Source organism: Scyliorhinus torazame, chromosome 4 (assembly GCF_047496885.1).
Source record: "Scyliorhinus torazame isolate Kashiwa2021f chromosome 4, sScyTor2.1, whole genome shotgun sequence".
In the NCBI taxonomy this organism is placed as follows: Eukaryota; Metazoa; Chordata; class Chondrichthyes; order Carcharhiniformes; family Scyliorhinidae; genus Scyliorhinus; species Scyliorhinus torazame.
Window position 1 is genome coordinate 332989613 of NC_092710.1, and position 20090 is coordinate 333009702.

Here is a 20090-nt window from a genome sequence, read left to right on the forward strand (position 1 = left end):
AGAGTGTGGCGACTAGGGACTTTTCACAGTAACTTCATTGCAGTGTTAATGTAAGCCGGCTTGTGACACTAATAAAGATTATGATTATAACCTGTACATTTTTGGGCACTAAGGCGCAATTTATCATGGCCAATCCACCTAACCTGCACATCTTTGGATTGTTAAGGAAACCGGAGCACCCGGAGGAAACCCACGCAGACACGGGGAGAACGGGCAGACTCCACACAGACAGTCACCCGAGGCCGGAATTGAACCTGGGACCCTGGAGCTGTTCTTCTGCATCAATACAGCTCGCTTGTAGATGCAGCTTTTTGGTATAACGACACAGGTAAAGGGGGAAATTGGCCAACCACTGTTGAATTTATTTAACATACAAAAGGACGTGTTGTATTTCTTCCCAAGTTACATCTCCATTTCCTCCATTATGTCCACGTGAAGAGGGAAGGAGAGGTCAGCTAGATCTTTGACCTATCACCACACAAGTCTTCAAAACCAAACCAGTGAGCTCACCCCAGCAGGGCTGCAATTTGTCAGATATGAAAAGTACCCATCAAGGAGCTGGCACCTGTGGAACCTGCTCACAACCACGGAATCATTGAAGTTGGAGAGATGGGAAAGGCAGAAGACAGAAAAATAAACTTTTTGCTTCTTTACAGCACTTTTATAAAACAAAATGAAAAAACATGGCCCCATAACTAGTCTTAACCCAGAGCTTCCACCTGACCCCAGCTCCAAACGCAGCCCACAGCAAAGAGACAGAGACATCGAGATACAGAATTTTGTCAACAAGCTCATTGTGAAAACACAGTTCTCATCCTGCACGGCAGCTCGGGAGAGTCTGAATTCCTGAACAAAAACACTTATCCACAAGGATTCTGGTTTGGAAATAAATTTGATTCTTCTTCAACTTGTCATTTATTCAGGTCACCTCAGCGGGAAGATGTGAAAGCCTTAAAAAAATAATAATAATAATTTGTCGCTGTCATTTCTTCTTTCCTTTGGCTGACTTAGTGAACAGCGTTGGGTCAATTTGTTCCTTGGGCAGTCCTTTCACGGAGAAGAGCCTCGCTGCACGCTCCTGTAAGGTGCCCCCGCATTTTAACCCCAGCATCATCAGCTCAGTCTTGAGTCTGTCCAGTCCTAAACTTTCAAGCTCCTCCACAGAGTTAAGCGCCGTCCAATGCTCCACTTCAGGCTCCTGAGGAGTGGGGTGGGGGTGGGGGGGGAAAAATAAAGCACTGGTCAGTCAGTTAATAAAACCCACGATGAGGATCACGGGGAGGTACATCACTGGTGCTACCTGAACAAATTCAAAATTCCATGTATAATACCAGAAATGGAAAACACTGGGAACTCTCGATTTTGCACAAGGATTAATACTGTCACCAGAGCAGACTCATCTGCTTTGAGCCAGGACCATTAGGAATTGTAGAGTAGGTGGCACGGTGGTGCAGTGGGTTAGCACTGCTGCCTCATGGTGCCGAGAACCCAGGTCCGATCCTGGCTCCGGGTCACCGTATGTGTGGAGTTTGCACATTCTCCCCGTGTCTGCATAGGTCTCACCCCCACAACCCAAAGACGTGCAGGTTAGGTGGATTGTCCACGCTAAATTGCCCCTTAATTGGAAAAAAAAATGAATTGGGTGCTCTAAATTTAAAAAAAAGGAATTGTGGAGTAATACAACAGCTCGCTGACGACACAGCGAATTTATTCAGGGATTTATTTAGGACAAGGGACCAGGAATGCACCAAGTTTAATCCTGTGTTTGTGTGGAGTGATTAGGTGACCTCAATGGTCAGATCATCTGCTTCAATCATAAGTGACCGAGGGTTAAATATTGGCCCCGAGAGACTGGAGGTATTCTCGGTTCCACCCCAAAATAGTGCCGTGGGATATCTTACATCATCCTGTGACGGCAGACGGTCTCAATTGAAAATCTCACCTGAAAGACAGCACCTCTGACACTGCAGTGCTCGCTCAGCCCTGCATCGGAGTGCCAGCCCGGACTTTTTAAGTTCAGGGCTGGAGTGGGACACAGACCTACATCTTCGTGACTCACGAGATAGCCACCCTTGTAGAACGATGGCCTTTCAAGACCGCATCTAAATGCTCTTTAAAAGTTGTGAGAGTTCCTGCCTCTAACGCTCTTTCAGCTAGTGAGCCCCAGATTCCAAATAACCTCTGGGTGAAAAAGACTTTCCTTGAAATCTCCTGCCGGCTACCTTAAATCGGTACACCTCAATCAGGTCCTTCTCAGCCACGATCGAATGGCGGAGCAGACCCGATGGGCCGAATGGCCTAATTCTGCTCCGAGGAAAACAACCCCAACCGAACCAGCCCCTCCTCATAGCTGAACTGCTCCAGCCCAGGCAACAACCTAGTGAATCTCCTCTGAACCCTCCCTAGTGTAATCATGAGTTGCCATGCATACAGGTGGAAGAATTTGCAGAATAATGCACAAGTTTCCCTGGAGTAATCTATTCAGGGAATAGACCACAGACGGGCTCTGAATTCAATTCTCCGTGGGGAGTTGGTTAAGTTTGGTCTGGGATCGAGGAAGGATGGGACTGGGGGCAGAAACAAGTGGAAATTAGTATGTGCCACGGGGTCGGAGGTTTTTAAAAAAACCACGTTGGTGAGTGCTGCTCCCAGTTTCTCCAGTTGTCATAGCTTTGCTGAATTATACACATCAAAAGCCAGGGCCCGAGCTTTCCACTTACCTTAAAGTGTACACCACCACCTAGTGGAGAGTCTGAGAATAAACTCTCGAGAGTTTCCCCCACCAATCAATCTCCCCAAAGCTGCGCCCGGTACCGGGTGCCTACTGTTATCCTTCCACGTGTGAGGGGCTCAGAAATACCTCCTGGCACATTTGGGGAACTTTTGGGAAAAGCTAGTTTCTGTGACATTCCAACACAAGGGATATTACTCTGATTATTTGCTCAGTTTTCTAAATGAAGACCTTTTTGAAAAAGAAAACATCTTGTGTGAGCCTGCAGTGTTAACACTTCAGCCCCTTGTTGATGCAGGAACACAATCACTGTGCCTGTTCAACTCATCCAAGACAGTCTAATGCTGTCCAGGGAGCTTTCTGGTCTCCTTGGTTTCTGCATTACAACTGGGCCACAGAAGCCTGCTAAATGCCTCCTGACTATCTGCCTATAGTGAAAGCCTCTGCATATCTTGAACTATCCACACAGGAATTCAGAACATTTCCCAAGTACCCGTAAATGGCTCCATAGCTTTGCCCTATTGGCAAAGTCCTCTTTCTCTGAGAATGCTCAGCCCCTTGGGGAGCCAGTCTACCCTGATACCGAAGGGCCTGTACTGCGCTGTAATGTTCTATGTTCTAAGTGAACATTTTGTCAGAAGCATAACTGGGCGGCACGGTAGCACAGTGGTTAGCACTTTTGCTTCACAGCGCCAGGGTCCCAGGTTCGATTCCCGGCTTAGGTCACTGTGTGCGGAGTCTGCACGTTCTCCCCGTGTCTGCGTGGGTTTCCTCCGGGCGCTCCGGTTTCCTCCCACAAGTCCCGAAAGACGTGCTTGTTAGATGAATTGGACATTCTGAATTCTCCCTCTGAGAGATTTTTTAAAATAAATTTAGAGTGCCCGATTATTATTTTTCCCAATTAAGGGGCAATTTAGCGTGGCCAATCCACCTACCCTGCACATTTTTGGGTTGTGGGGGGTGAGACCCACGCAGACACAGGAAGAATGGGCAAACTCCACATGGACAGTGACCAGGATCGAACCCGGGTCCTTGGTGCTGTGAGGCAGCCGTGCTAACCACTGCGCCACCGGGCCGCCCAAAGGTATTGAAGGTTACCAGAAACAAGGTAGACAGCTGGAGCTGAGATAAAGGGTCAGCCATGATCTAACTGAACAAGGAAACAGACTAAAGGGGCTGAATGGCCTTCATGTCCCTAATGGAGCTGAAGAATATAAAAAAGGCAATGATGATACTATATAAATGTATATTTATGAGACTTCAGTTAGATCAGTGTGGATTGATCCTGGCCCTGGGTCACTGTCCGTGTGGAGCTTGCACATTCTCCCCGTGTTTTTAACAATTAATGTGTGGAATATAGGGCTCTACACCTTAGGAAGGATATTGAGGCTTCAGTATAATGAAGATTCAGCGGAATTCCGTCTGCAGTGAGGAAATACAGAAAGGCAGAGACTTAGAAAATTGATCCGCCTTTGCCACTCAAACAGATTACTGGCTACTACAATAGTAGTGAAATGAAATGAAATGAAATGAAAATCGCTTAGTCACAAGTAGGCTTCAAATGAAGTTACTGTGAAAAGCCCCTGGTCGCCACATTCCGGCGCCTGTTCGGGGAGGCTGGTATGGGAATGGAACCGTGCTGCTGGCCTGCCTTGGTCTGCTTTGAAAGCCAGCACTTCAGCCCTGTGCTAAACCAGGTCAAAGAACTAGACAATAGAAATGAGGAACACTTCTCCTTGCTGATGCAGTACAGCCAAGACAATCTAATGTATTATTGTCAAAGGAGCTTTCTGGCCTGCTCGGTCCTGCATTACAACCGGTCCATGGAGGGAACCAGCTCAATGCCTCGTGCGCTAAACAACAGAGATTTCAGAGAGTCACTCATCTTGTATGAGCACTGGTTTAGCTCAGTGGGCTACATCGCCGATTTGTGATGCAGAACAAGGCCGGCAGCGTGGGTTCAATTCCCGTACGGGCTGAGGTTATTCATGAAAGTGCCTTCTCAAACTTGCGCCTCACCTGAGGCACAGTGATTCTCTGGTTAAACAACCTTTCACAGGTGGCACGGTGGTTAGCACTGCTGCCTCACAGCGCCGAGGTCCCAGGTTCGATCCCACTCCCAGGTCTGTCCGTGTGGAGTTCGCACATTCTCGCCGTGTCTGCGAGGGTCTCACCCCAACAACCCAAAGATGTGCAGGGTAGATGGACTGGCCACGCTAAATTGCCCCTTAATTGGAATTTCTTTTTTAAAAACACCTTCCACTACAGTGAGTCAGCTCGCCCCCTCAAAGGGGAAAGCAGCCTATGGCCATCTGGGACTATGGCAACTTTCCCTTTACCTTACCTACGGGCAGCAGCAGGTTGGAGTGGTGTTGGGCAGAATGTTTCCTTGTAACTTTTGAAATTTAAAAATAATTTTATTTTTTATTTTTTTTAAAAAGCACCTTCCCCACGAAACAGAAAGATTTCAGACATCTGCCTGATGAATACACTAGCATATATTGTGCATGTTTCCACCTTTGAGGCATAAGCTAATAAGACACAGTCTGAGACTATGGACTTCACCGTAAATCTGTCTTCTTGACGTCCTGACCCTTCCACCTTTAGGATCAATGTCTCTCAATCTTAGTAAAAAAAAAATCAATGAAGGTGGAAGGGCAGGGTTGATAAAGGCATTAAAAAGGCACTGGAAATTGCAGTGCCGTCTTATTGGCTATTTGCTTTATTAATGTTTTGATTCCTGGAAATGCTCCATGTGTTTGCTTTTGATGAGTTTACTCAATGATTTTGAACACCTCTTATCAAATCTCTTAATCCTCCCTGCTCATAAGGAAAGCAAGCCCAATTTCACAAATCTATCGATGTTACTGAAGTCCCTCGTCACCGTAACCATTCTCCTGAATCTTTCCTGCACTCTCTCTAAAGCCTTCTTAAAGTGCTGTGCTCAGAATAGGAAACTATAATCCAGTCGAGTTTGGGCAGCACGGTAGCATTGTGGATAGCACAATTGCTTCACAGCACCAGGGTCCCAGGTTCGATTCCTGCTTGGGTCACTGTCTGTGCGGAGTCTGCACATCCTCCCCGTGTGTGCGTGGGTTTCCTCCGGGTGCTCCGGTTTCCTCCCACAGTCCAAAGATGTGCAGGTTAGGTGGATTGACCATGATAAATTGCCCTTAGTGTCCAAAATTGCCCTTAGTGTTTGGTGGGGTTACATGGTTATGGGGATAGGGTGGAAGTGTTGACCTTGGGTAGGGTGCTCTTTCCAAGAGCCAGTGCAGACTCGATGGGCCGAATGGCCTCCTTCTGCACTGTAAATTCTATGATAAAATTCTATAAACCTCAAGTCCTTATTTTTTTTTTCCATTATTCTTTCTTGGGATTTGGGGATCGCTGGCCGGGCCAGCATTTGTTGCCCATCCCTAACTGCCCTTGAGCTAAGTGGCTTGCTCGGCCATTTCACTGGGGGAAAGCCAAGAGTCAGCATGGATTTAGTAAGGGGAGGTCATGCCTGACAAACCTGTTAAGAGTTCTTTGAAGAGATAACAAATAGGTTAGACCAAGGAGTGCCAATGGATGTTATCTATCTTGACTTCCAAAAGGCCTTTGATAAGGTGCCTCACAGGAGACTGAGTAAAATAAGGGCCCATGGTATTCGAGGCAAGGTACTAACATGGATTGACGATTGGCTGTCAGGCAGAGAGTTGGGATAAAAGGTTCTTTTTCGGAATGGCAACCGGTGACGAGTGGTGTCCCGAAGGGTTCAGTGTTGGGGCCACAGCTGTTCTCTTTATATATTAACGATCTAGATGACGGGACTGAGGGCATTCTGGCTAAGTTTGACGATGATACAAAGATAGGTGGAGGGGCAGGTAGTATGGAGGAGGTGGGGAGGCTGCAGAAAGATTTAGACAGTTTAGGAGAGTGGTCCAAGAAATGGCTGATGAAATTCAACGTGGGCAAGTGTGAGGTCTTGCACTTTGGAAAAAAGAATAGAGGCATGGACTATTTTCTAAACGGTGACAAAATTCATAATGCTGAAGTGCAAAGGGACTTGGGAGTCCTAGTCCAGGATTCTCTAAAGGTAAACTTGCAGGTTGAGTCCGTAATTAAAAAAGCAAATGCAATGTTGTCATTTATCTCAAGAGGCTTTGAATATAAAAGCAGGAATGTACTTCTGAAGCTTTATAAAGCATTAGTTAGGCCCCATTTAGAATACCGTGAGCAATTTTGGGCCCCACACCTCAGGAAGGACATACTGGCACTGGAGCGGGTCCAGCGGAGATTCACATGGATGATCCCAGGAATGGTAGGCCTAACATATGATGAACGTCTGAGGATCCTGGGATTATATTCATTGGAGTTTAGGAGGTTGAGGGGAGATCTAATAGAAACTTACAAGATAATGAATGGCTTAGATAGGGTGGACGTAGGGAAGTTGTTTCCATTAGCAGGGGAGACTAGGACCCGGGGGCACAGCCTTAGAATAAAAGGGAGTCACTTTAGAACAGAGATGAGGAGAAATTTCTTCAGCCAGAGAGTGGTGGGTCTGTGGAATTCATTGCGGCAGAGGGCGGTGGAGGCCGGGACGTTGAGTGTCTTTAAGACAGAAGTTGATAAATTCTTGATTTCTCGAGGAATTAAGGGCTATGGAGAGAGAGCGGGTAAATGGAGTTGAAATCAGCCATGATTGAATGGCGGAGTGGACTCGATGGGCCGAATGGCCTTACTTCCACTCCTATGTCTTATGGTCTTATGTTGCTGTGGATCTGGATTCACATATAGGCCAGGCTGGGTAAGGCTGGGCAGATTTCCTTCCCTAAAGGACATTAGTGAACTAGATGGATTTTCACGACAATCGACAATGGTTTCATGGTCATCGTTAGACTTTTAATTCCAGATTTTTAATCGAATTCAAATTTCACGATCTGCCCTGGCGGGATTCGAACTCGGGTCTCCAGAGCACTACCCTGGGTCAGTGGATTACTACCCCACCGCCTCCCCTTGATTAATAAGGGGATCAGGGGTTATGGGGAGAAGGCAGGGGAATGGGGATGAGAAAATATCAGCCATGATTGAATGGCGGAGCAGACTCAATGGGCCGAGTGGCCTAATTCTGCTTCTTGTCTTATTTCACAGTAACTTCATTGAAGCCTACTTGTGACAATAAGCAATTATTATTCTAGTCCTATGGTCCCTATTATAATAGTAAGCAGATGAGTTTTTGCACCTTTTGTGGAATTGTATTTGGACACTGTCTGAGGCTGTGCCTCATGGCCATGTGGGTCAGTAATACATTAGCACAGAGGTCTAACATTCATCTTGCACTAACACTAAATACATTAATATAGATGGGGCTCACTGTTGTACATTCTGTATCTTGTGGGAATGTAACAGGAGCACAGGATTTCAATCCTGACACCCTGAACTCCAGGGAGTCAGATTTCTGTGTTCATTACAGTATTTACATTGGCTTTCTGCAATGATGCAGTTTTACTTATTTGGTGAACTGATGTAGCCTTTTGGAAGTTGGGCACCGTATTCTGAGCGCGAGGGCCAGTTATCTGTCTCTCCATGTGGTATTCTCATCACTGTTACTGTGCCAAATACTCGATCAGACCAACGCTCCGGATTCAGCACATGTGAACAGTGAGGACAATCCATTGCTGTGCTGGAGAAGACAAAGTCTACCAAGCCAGGCACTTGCTGCAATCTCTCCCGCCTTGAAGAACAAGGGCAGCAGGCACAAGGGGAAACTAAGCTGGCTTGTAAATATAGAATAGGCATAGAATCACACAGTACAGAAGAGGCCCTTCGGCCCATCAAGCCAGCTGCGATAAGAAGACCGACTCTCACCTGCACTAATCCCACTTCCCAGCCTTTGACCCATGGCCTTGAATGTTATGACATTTCAAGTGCTCATCCAAGTATTTTTTAAAGATTGTGAGGTTTCCTGCCCCAACCACCATCCCAGGCAGCACATTCCAGATTCCCACCACCATCTGACTGAAAAATCTTCTCCTCAAACGTCCTCTAAACCTCCTGCATTTCACCTCAAAATTATGCCCGCTTATCATTAACCTTTCGACTAAGGGGAACAGCTGATTTCTATCCACCCTGTCCACGCCCCTCAATCTTATCCACATTGATCAGGCCTCTTCTCAGCCTTCTCTGCTCCAGAGAAATCATAGAATCCCTATAGTCCCTATAGGGGCTGGTTTAGCACAGTGGGCTAAACAGCTCGCTTGTAATGCAGAACAAGGCCAGCAGTGCGGGATCAATTCCAGTACTGGCCTCCCCAAACAGGTGCCGGAATGTGGCGACAAGGGGCTTTTCACAGTAACTTCATTGAAGCCTATTTGTGACAATAAGCGATTACTATTATTATTAGTGCAGGAGGCCGCCATTCAGCCCATCAAGTCTTCACCAATCCTCTGAAAGAACATCCTACCTAGGTCCAACCCACCACCTTATCCCCGTAACCCCACCTAGGGGCAATTTATGCCACCATGTCGCCCCTATCAACCCATGCTTATCTAGTCTCTCTTCATAGCCATAATGTTCCATCCCAGGCAACATCCTGATGAATATCCTCTGCACCCTCTCTTGTGCAATCACATCCTTCCTATCGCGTGGTGCCCAGAACTGAACACAGTGCTCCAGCTGAGGGCTAACCAAAGCCCTGTACAGCTCCAACATAACCTCCCTGCTCTTATAATCTATGGCATGACTGAAGTGTCCCGAATGCCTTAACTACCCCATTAACCTGTCCTGGCGTCTTCAGGGATCTGTGAACAAGTGCCCCAAGATCCATCTGTTCCTCTGAGCTTCCTCGTGTCCTGCCATTGATTGAGTGCTCCCTTATTGCATTACTCCTTCCAAAGTGCATCACTTCACACTTTTCAGGATTCAATTCCATCTGCCAACCCATCGAGATCTCTCTGTAACCAAGACCATCTTCTTCACTGTCAACCACATAAACAATAAGGGACTCAGCTGATCCCTGTGGTACACCACCGGACACCGGTCTCCAGTCACACAAGCGGCCTTCTACCACCACCTTCTGTCTTCTAACACTGAGCCAATTTTGGATCCAACTTGCCACGTTACCATTGGTCCCGTCTTTATCCGTCTCCCATGTGGGGCCTTGTCAAAGGCTTTGCTGAAATCCATATAAACGACATCAACCTCATAACCCTCATCTACACACCTGGTCAACTCAAAAAAATCCAATCAAGTTTGACAAAGCCAAGCTGACTATCCCTGATCAAATGTTGCCTCTCCAAGTGGAGATTGATTCTCTCCTTCAGAATTTTCTCCAATAGTTTCCCTACCACCGATGTGAAACTCACTGGTCTGTAATTCCCTGGTTTATCTCTACTGCCCTTCTTGAAAAGTGGGACCACATTAGCTGTTCTCCGGTTCTCTGGTACCTCTCCTGTGGCCAGAGAGGAATTAAAAATTTGTGTTAGAGCCCCTGTAATTTCCTCCCTCGTCTCCCACAGCAGCCTGGGATACAACACATCCGGACCTTGAAATTTGTCCACTTTTAAGCCTGCAAAAACCTCCAGTACCTTCCCACTCCCTTTACCATCCCATTATTGTCATGGAGACAAAATCTGAAAATGTTCTTCCGAACAGCACCTTGGGGGAAACCTAACCGTTGCAGCACCTAGAGATTGTCAATGATTGGCAGCCTTACCATGATGCCCACATGCCGATGCTGTGCTTCAAAGGCAGATGTGGGTGGGCACTATTAAAGTCCTGATTCCAGCTTTTTAAACTGAGAGATATCGCAGTGTTGTCAATGGCACTCAGAATTCTACTGTTAAGGGGATAGAATAAAAAAAGATGTTTTGATACACCCAATTCTTTTTTCCAATTAAGGGGCCATTTAGTGTGGCCAATCCAAATACACTACACATCTTTTGGGCTGTGGGGGTGAGACCCACGCAGACACGGGGAGAATGTGCAAACCTCACGTGGACAATGACCCGGGGCCAGGATCGAACCCGGGTCCTCGGCGCTGTGAGGGAGTTTCAGTAGAGTGCAATTCTCTTGAAGCTCTGCCATCAATGACACAGGAAACCATTCAGACCCTCGAGCTTCTTCTGCCTCGATTGAGATTATTGCTCATCGGGATCTTAATCCCAGTTAACCACCTTGAACCGATATCCCTCGAGACCCTCGTCTATTAAAAAAATCCATCAATGTTTGCGTGAGGGTGAGCTGTGAGGAGGATGTAGAGCTGCTTCAGATTTGGACAAGTTGAGTGAGTGGGCATGCAGGATGCAACATCAAATGGATAAATGCGATGTTATCCACTTTGGTAGCAAAAGCAGGAAGGCAGATGATCGGAGTGGCCATAAATTAGGAGGAGAATGTGCAACGAGACATGGGTGTCCTTGTACACCAGTCACTGAAGGTAAACCTGAAGGTAAACATGCAGGTACATGTGGTAGGAGGTAAAGAAGCCAAATGGTATGTTGGCCTTCATAGTGAGGGGTTGAGTACAGGGTAGGGATGTCTTGCTGCAATTATACAGGGCCTTGGTTGGGTCTCACCCCCACAACTCAAAAAGATATGTAGGGTAGGTGAATTGGCTATGCTAAAATGTCCCTTAATTGGAAAAAAATAATTCATAATTAAAAAAATTATACAGAGCCTTGGTGAGGCCACACCTGGAATATTGTGTGCAGTTTTGGTCTCCTTACCTGAGGAAGGAAGTTCTTGCTATAGAGGGAGTGCAGTGAAAGTTTACCAGACGGATTCCTGGAATAGCGGGACTGACGTACAAGGAGATATTGAGTCGATTAGGGTTGTATTCGCTGGGTAGCACGGTGGCGCGGTGGGTTAGCCCTGCTGCCTCACAGCGCCGAGGTCCCAGGTTCGATCCCGGCTCTGGGTCACTGTCCGTGTGGAGTTTGCACATTTCCCCCATGTTTGTGTGGGTTTCGCCCCCACAACCCAAAAAGATGTGCAGGTTAGGTGAATTGGCCACTCTAAATTGCCCCTTCATTGGAAAAAATGAATTGGGTGCTCTAAATGTAAAAAAAAATTTTTTTTAAAGGAATGTATTCGCTGTACTTTAGAAGAATGAGGGGGGAAATCTCAGAGAAACCTATAAAGTTGTGGGGGCGAAACGTATGCAAACACGGGGAGAATGTGCAAACTCCACATAGATAGTGACCCAGAGCTGGGATCGAACCTGGGACCTCGGCACCGTGAGGCAGCAGTGCTAACCCACTGTGCCACCGTGCTGCCCTGAAACCTATAAAATTCTAACAAGACTAGATAGGTTAGATGCAGGAAGGATGTTCCCAATGGTGTGGGTGTGTCCAGAGCCAGGGGTCACAGTCCGAGGATAAACCATTTAGGACAGAGAGGAGAAGAAATTTCTCGACCCAGTGAGTGATGAACATGTGAAAATGAAAATGAATGTGGAATTCGGTACCACAGAAAGCAACTGAGGCCAAAACATTGTATGTTTTAAAGTAGGGCTTAGATACAGCACTTGGGCGAAAGGAATCAAAGGATATGCGGGGAAACAGGAACAGGCTGGCTGATCAGCCATGATCATAATGAAAGGTAGAGCAGTCTCGCGGGGCCAGGTGGCCTCCTCCTGTTTCTATTTTCAGTTTCATAGAATCCCTCCAGTGCAGAAGGAGGCCATTCAGCGCATCAAGTCGGCACCAACTGTGTGGGCAGCATGGTAGCACAGCTGCTTCACAGATCCAGGGTCCCAGGTTCGATTCCCGGCTTGGGTCATGGTCTGTGTGGAGTCTGCACGTTCTCCCCGTGTCTGCGTGGGTTTCCTCCGGGTGCTCCGGTTTCCTCACACAGTCCAAAGATGTGCAGGTTAGGTGGATTGGCCATGATAAATTACCCTTAGTGTCCAAAAAGATTAGGTGGGGTTACTGGGTTACAGGGATAGGGCGGAGGTGTGGGCTTGGGTAGGGTGCTTTTCCAAGGGCCGGTGCAAACTTGATGGGCTGAATGGCCTCCTTCTGCACTGTAAATTCTATGAACCTTCCGAAAGAGGACCCTACCTAGGCCCAACCTCGCATCCTTTCCCCGTAACCCCACCTAACCTTTGTACACCTTGGTGGCAATTTAGCATGACCAATCCACCTAACCTGCACATCTTTGGACTGTGGGAAGAAACCGGAGGAAGCCCACACAGACACGGGGAGAATGTGCAAACTCCACACAAACGCCACCTAAGTTCAGAATCAAACCCGGGTCCCTGGTGCGGTGAGGCAGCAGTGCTAACCACTGTGCCATCCACCATTTTCGTATTGGAAATTTTCAAATGATCGGCAGCTTTTTTGGGGGGAGATTGCCAGATTTCCACTACTGAATTACATGAAGAAATGCTTCCTATTTTCACTACTGAATGGTCCAACCCTAATTTAAGATTATGACCCCTTGTTCTGGATTTCCCTCGCCTCCACAACAGGAAATAAATTCTCTATCTATCTACCCTATCCTACTCATTTGTTGGAAGGGGTTTAATAATAATAATAATGATCTTTATTAGTTCACAAGTAGGTTTACCTTAACACGGCAATGAAGTTACTGTGAAAATCCCTACCATGGTGCACAAGCTGGTTCTTTTTCAGGACACTTGTTTGCACACGTTAGTTTTCACTCTGCATCCCAAAGTCAAGTCGGAGAAGTTAGCATCAAAACGCCAGACCGATTGCTGATGTCTCTCAGCCTCTCATCAAACACAAGTAAACCCAGCGGATGTGTATTCCAGGAGCTCCCAAGTTAGACAGGGATAATTCCCAGGAGCAGGAATGTGGATTGCAGGCTTTCACAGGATGGTGATTATCCTTTTTGATTGCAGGATTTGTGAGTAGTTCTTTGTAATGTAAATGCAAAGGTCAAGAATTTATAATCATGTCGCTACTACTTACTGTGTGTGTGTGTGTGTGCAGCCAAGTAATGCTGCTTGTATTCTGATCCCATTTGTTAGACAAGTTAGAGAAACACTTGTTTCTGGCAAAAGCTTCTGTACACATATATTTTAGATACTGCAAAAGGTGGTTAGCACTACTGCCTCACAGCTCCAGGGACCCTGGTTCAATTCCAGTCTCGGGTGACTGTGTGCATATTCGCCCCATGTCTGCGCGGGTTTCCTCCCACAGTCCAAAGATGTGCAGGTTAGGTGGGTAGGCCTTGCTAAATTGTACCTTAGTGTCCAAAGATGTGCAGGTTAGGTGGATAGGCCTTGCTAAATTGTACCTTAGTGTCCAAAGATGGGCAGGTTAGGTGGATAGGCCTTGCTAAATTGTACCTTAGTGTCCAAAGATGTGCAGGTTAGGTGGATAGGCCTTGCTAAATTGTACCTTAGTGTCCAAAGATGTGCAGGTTAGGTGGATAGGCCTTGCTAAATTATCCCTTAGTGACCATAGATGTGCAGGTTAGGTGGACAGGCCTTGCTAAATTATCCCTTAGTGACCATAGATTTGCAGATTAGATGGATAGGCCTTGCTAAATTGTCCCTTAGTGACCATAGATTTGCAGGTTAGATGGATAGGCCTTGCTAAATTGTCCCTTAGTGACCATAGATTTGCAGGTTAGATGGATAGGCCTTGCTAAATTGTCCCTTAGTGTCCACAGATGTGCAGGTTAGGTGAGGTTATAGGGGTACGGTGGGAGAGTGGGGTGCTCCTTCAGAGGGTAGATAGGTCCTCAGTGTCATAGAATTTCATAGAATTTACAGTACAGAAGGAGGCAATTCAGCCCATCGAGTCTGCACCGGCTCTTGGAAAGAGCACCCTACCCAAGGTCAACATCTCCACCCTATCCCCATAACCCAGTAACCCCACCAAACACTAAGGGCAATTTATCATGGCAAATCCACCTAACCTGCACATCTTTGAACTGTGGGAGGAAACCGGAGCATCCGGAGGAAATCCACGCACACACGGGGAGGATGTGCAGACTCCGCACAGACAGTGACCCAAGCCGGAATCGAACCTGGGACCCTGGAGCTGTGAAGCAATCGTGCTATCCACAATGCTACCGTGCTGTCTGATGGGTTCTGCCCAGAATACTGAGGGAGGCAAGGAGGAGATTGCTGGGACAGAAATCATTGGCCACAAGTGAGGTCCCAGAGGACAGGAGAATAGCCAATGTTGTTCCTTTGTTTAAGAAGGATAGCAGAAATAATCCAGGAAATCAAAGGCCAGTGAGCCTTACATCAGTGATAGGGAAATTATTGGAAAAGATTCTTAGGGACAAGATTTACTCACATTTGGAAACAAATGGACGTATTAGCGATAGGCAGCATGGTTTTGTGAAGGGGAGGTCCTGTCTCACTAACGTGATCGAGTTTTTTGAGGAAGTGACAAAGTTCAGGCAAGGGCAATGGATGTTGTCTACATGGGCTTCAGTAAGGCCTTTGACAAGGTCCCTCATGGCAGACTGGTACAAAAGGTGAAGTCACACAGGATCAGATGTGAGCTAGCAAGATTAATACAGATCTGGCTCGATCATAGAAGACAGAGGGTAGCAGTGGAAGGTTGCTTTTCTGAATTGAAGGCTGTGCCTAGTGGTGTCCTGTAAAGATCAGTGCTGGGACCTTTGATTTGGAGGAAAATGTAGCTGGTCTGATTAGTAAGTTTGCGGACGACACAAAGATTGGTGGAGTTGCAGATAGTGAAGAGGATTGGCAGAGGATACAGCAGGATATAGATAGGTTGGAGACTTGGGCATAGAAATGGTAGATGGAGTTTAATCCGGACAAATGTGAGGTAATATATTTTGGAAGGTCTAATACAGGAGGCAATTATAGAGTAAATGGCAGAACCCTTAGGAGTCTTGACAGGTGGAGAGATCTGGATGTACAGGTCGACAGATCACTTAAAGCGCCAACGCACGCGGATAAAGTAGTCAAGAAGGCATACGGCATCCTCATCGGTCAGGTCACTTGAGTATAAAAATTGGCAAGTCATGCTGCAGCTATACAGAACCTTAGTTAGGACATATTTGGAATATTGCGTATAATTCTAGTCACCACACTGTCAGAAGGATGTGGATGCGTTGGCGAGGGTGCAGAGGAGGTTTACCAGGATGTAGGCTGGTCTGGAGGACATTAGCTATGAGGAGAGGTTGGATAAACTCGGATTGCTTTCACTGGAACGATGGAGGTTGAGGGGCAACCTGATAGAGGTCTACAAAATTATGGTAAGAAGTCTTACAACACCAGGTTAAAGTCCAACAGGTTTGTTTCAAACACTAGCTTTCGGAGCGCTGCTCCTTCCTCAGGTGAATGAAGAGGCATGTTCATTCACCTGAGGAAGGAGCTGTGCTCCAAAAGCTCGTGTTTGAAACAAACCTGTTGGACTTTAACCTGGTGTTTTAAGACTTCTTACTGTGCTCACCCCAGTCCAACGCCGGCATCTCCACATCATACAAAATTATGAGTAGCACGGACAGAGTGGATCGTCAGATGTTTTTTCCCAGGGTGGAAAAGTAATTTACATAGGGACATAGGTTTAAGTGCGAGGGGCAAGTTTAGAGGAAATGGGTGAGGCAAGTTTTTTTTAACCACAGAGGGTGATGAGTGCCTGGAACTCGCTGCCGGTGGAGGTGGTGGAAGCAGATACGATAGTGATGTTTAAGAGGCATATTGACGAATACATGAATAAGATGGGAATAGAGGGATACGGACCCCGGAAGTGCAGAAGGTTTTAGTTTAGACGGGCAGCATGGTCGGCGTGGGCTTGGAGGGCCAAAGGGCCTATTCCTGTGCTGTACTGTTCTTTGTTCATATCGGCTGAGGTAGTTTTTAGGCCTGCCTCGTCACCTTGCCTCAGTGATATTATGTCATAAGCCACGATTAACAAACCCTAGAAAATGACTACACACAGACAGGATCTCCCACACACAGTAATGAGGTGATAGCCAGATCATCTGTTTTCAAATGATGGTGGTTGACAGATAATAATAATCGTTATTAGTGTCAAACTAATGTAGGCTTACATTAACACTGCAATGAAGTTACTGTGAAAATCCCCCAGTCGCCACATTCAGACGCCTGTTCGGGTACACTGAGGGAGAATTCAGAATGTCCAATTCACCTAACAGCACGTCTTTCGGGACTTGTGGGAGGAAACCGGAGCACCCGGAGGAAACCCACATAGACACGGCGAGAATGTGCAGACTCTGCACAGACAGTGACCCAGCCGAGAATCGAACCAGGTACCCCGGCACTGTGAAGCAACAGTGCTAACCACTGTGCTACTGTGCCCCCATTAAATATTGGCCAGGACACTTAGAAAGGGCCCTGGTAACATTCTCCCCGCATCTGCATCAGTTTCATCCCCACAACCCAAAGATGTGCAGGTTAGGTGGATTATTGGTAGAGGGATTGAGTTTCGGAATCATGAGGTCATGTTACAGCTGTACAAAACTCTGGTGCGGCCGCATTTGGAGTATTGCGTGCAATTCTGGTCGCCGCATTATAGGAAGGATGTGGAAGCATTGGAAAGGGTGCAGAGGAGATTTACCAGAATGTTGCCTGGTATGGAGGGAAGATCTTATGAAGAAAGGCTGAGGGACTCGAGGCTGTTTTCGTTAGAGAAAAGAAGGTTAAGAGGTGACTTAATTGAGGCATACAAGATGATCAGAGGATTGGATAGGGTGGACAGTGAGAGCCTTCTTCCTCGGATGGTGATGTCTAGCACGAGGGGACATACCTTTAAATTGAGAGGAGATAGATATAAGACAAATGTCAGAGGTAGGTTCTTTACTCAGAGTAGTAAGGGCGTGGAATGCCCTGCCTGCAACAGTAGTGGACTCACCAACACTCAGGGCATTCAAATGGTCATTGGATAGACACATGGACGATAAGGGAATAGTGTAGATGGGCCTTTAGAGTGGTTTCACAGGTCGGCGCAACATCGAGGGCCGAAGGGCCTGTACTGCGCTGTAATGTTCTATGTTCTATGGACATGCTAAATTGCCCCTTAATTGGAAAAAAAATGATTGGGTACTCTAAATATATATAAAAAAAGAAAGGGCCCTGGTTAACATGTTATCCAAGGATAGCACCTCCATCACTGCACTGCAGAACTCCCTCAGCACTACATTGAAGATGTTTCAAGTGCCACCATTAAACCTTCTCTTCATCCTGCTCAAAGTCTCACTTTGGCCATTGTGATGAGCCATTGTTTTTAATGATCCTAATCTCATGTATTTCACCTATCTCCAGACCTTTGGCTGCAATATACAAGGGAAAGCAGTAGCATGGTGCCATTGTCACTGGACTAGTAATCCAGAGACCCAAGGTAATGTTTTGGGGACCCGGGTTGGAATCCCACTACAGCAGATGGTGAAATTTGAATTCAATAACAATCTGGAATTAAAAGTCTAATGATGACCATGAAACCATTGTGGATTGTTGTAAAAACCCGTCTGGCTCACTAATGTCCTTTAGGGAAGGAAATTTGACGTCCTTACCCGTGACTCCAGTATTATAAAATACTTAAAGGAATAGACAAGAGAGATGCAGTGAGAGCTTTCCCTCGGTTGGGGAGTGTCGAACGGGGGGGGGGGGGGGAGAAGAGGTCACAAAATAAGGGAAGCCACTGAGGACCAAGATGAGGAGAAATTTTGTTTCCCAAAGGGTTGTGAATCTTTGGAATTCTGTACTACAGAGGGCTGTGGAAGCTAAAACATTGATATATTTAAAGTAAGGATTGATAGATTTCTGATTAACAATAATGTAAAGGATTATGGGGATAGTGGGTGTTAAAGGCCTTTTCACTTTGAATGTCACCATTGAATCAGCCATGTATTTTCTCTAAATTTAAGAGTACCCAATTATTTTTTTCCTAATTAAGGGGCAATTTAGTGTGGCCAATCCACCTAACCTGCACATCTTTGGTTTGTGGGGGTGAGATCCACGCAGACACGGGGAGAATGTGCAAATGCCATGATCATATTGAATAGTGGAGCAGGCTCAATGGCCTGAATGGCCCACTCCTGCTCCTATGACTCTTAGCTGCCCTCTGAAATGGTCTAGCAGGCCACTCAGCGCAGGGTAATTAGGGATGGGCAACCCGTGTTGCCCTTGCCATTGACACCTGCATCCCATGGAGGGATAAAGATAAATTTTACCATAGCCAAGTGTCAAGGACAACTTGCATTTATATCACCTGTATCATAGTAAAATGCCCCGGGGCGCTTCACAGAAGTGACTACCAAATTAAATTTGACACAAAGCCACCTCAGGAAGTACATGGCAGATGATCAAAGGCTTGATCAAAGAGGTTCCGAGGTGTGTTTGAAAAGAAATTGGGAATTCCAGAGCTAGCAGCGCAGACGACTATTAATATCAGAGATAATATCAGAATTCGAGGAACGCAGAAATCTCAAAGGGTTGTGGGGCTGGGGGAAGTTACAGAGATAGGGAGGTGTGAGGGCATGGAGGGATTTGAAAATAAAGGCGGGAGTTTCAAAATGCAAGTGACCCCAGGCTGGAAGCCTAGTCAGACGGCATCCTTGAGCCATCCTCACTGGGTTTTTTTCTCGCACACGGTTGGCTAGGCCAGTGGTTCCGAGGACAATCACAGTACTTGGAATGCTGTCCCAGATGAGATCAGTTAACCCATCACACACTGGCTTGGAGGTCAATCAAGGATCTTCTTGGTCTTGTGTTATGCAGCTCTTTGTTGGATAAACTCAGAGCCTGGCAGTGTTAAATTTATCTTTATTACCCTTTCATTAACAGCACTGTCGATCATTTCTGCCTGACTGACAAAAGCCATTCCCTTTATGACAATGTATATTTAAACAGTGGGTAGCCAGTCTAAAGCAGTAATTCTAATTGTGGTGCATTGATTTGCTACTTCCTAATTCATTGCTAGTCATCTACTGCTCTATTTTTAATTATTTTAATGAAGCATTAAGAGTCTGACAACATTAGCACCACGTTCAACTGATAAATTGGCTGAATATGACACTGTATATTCCACTCCTTTCCTGGGTCAGACATATCATGCAAGCTGCAGTTAGCTTCCCCACATTCTCGACCACGAGTAATTATGGTGACTAGCATTTGAGGGGAATCTGGATAAGCACACAAGGGAGAAAGGAATAGAAGGTTATGATGATAGAATTATATGAAGTAGGGTAGTGAGAGCCTTGTGTGGAGTATAAACCCCAGCCCTGATAGTTGAACTGATGGTCAGTTTTAACACTGTAGCTGCAGTATAATTCCCTGCAATTCTCAGCCCCTCACTGACAAGGCAGCACTCAAAGTGAATTTTCACCACTATTGATTGCAAAGATATTTACACATCAGCATAGCAATGATATAAAAATATTGAGCAGCTCTCATCGTCAA

The 20090-nt window shown here is 46.3% G+C and overlaps 1 protein-coding gene across 1 annotated transcript in view; it reads right to left on the reverse strand.

Moving 5' to 3' along the window:
* Positions 1 to 339: 339 nt before the first annotated feature.
* sde2 (SDE2 telomere maintenance homolog (S. pombe)) overlaps positions 340 to 20090 on the reverse strand; it is a 77046-nt gene continuing 57295 nt past the window's right edge. Inside the window, exon 7 of the mRNA XM_072500217.1 lies at positions 340 to 1198. Within this exon, the coding sequence (XP_072356318.1) occupies positions 983 to 1198 (216 nt within the window). The 3' untranslated portion in view covers positions 340 to 982. The remainder of the gene's footprint in view (positions 1199 to 20090) is intronic.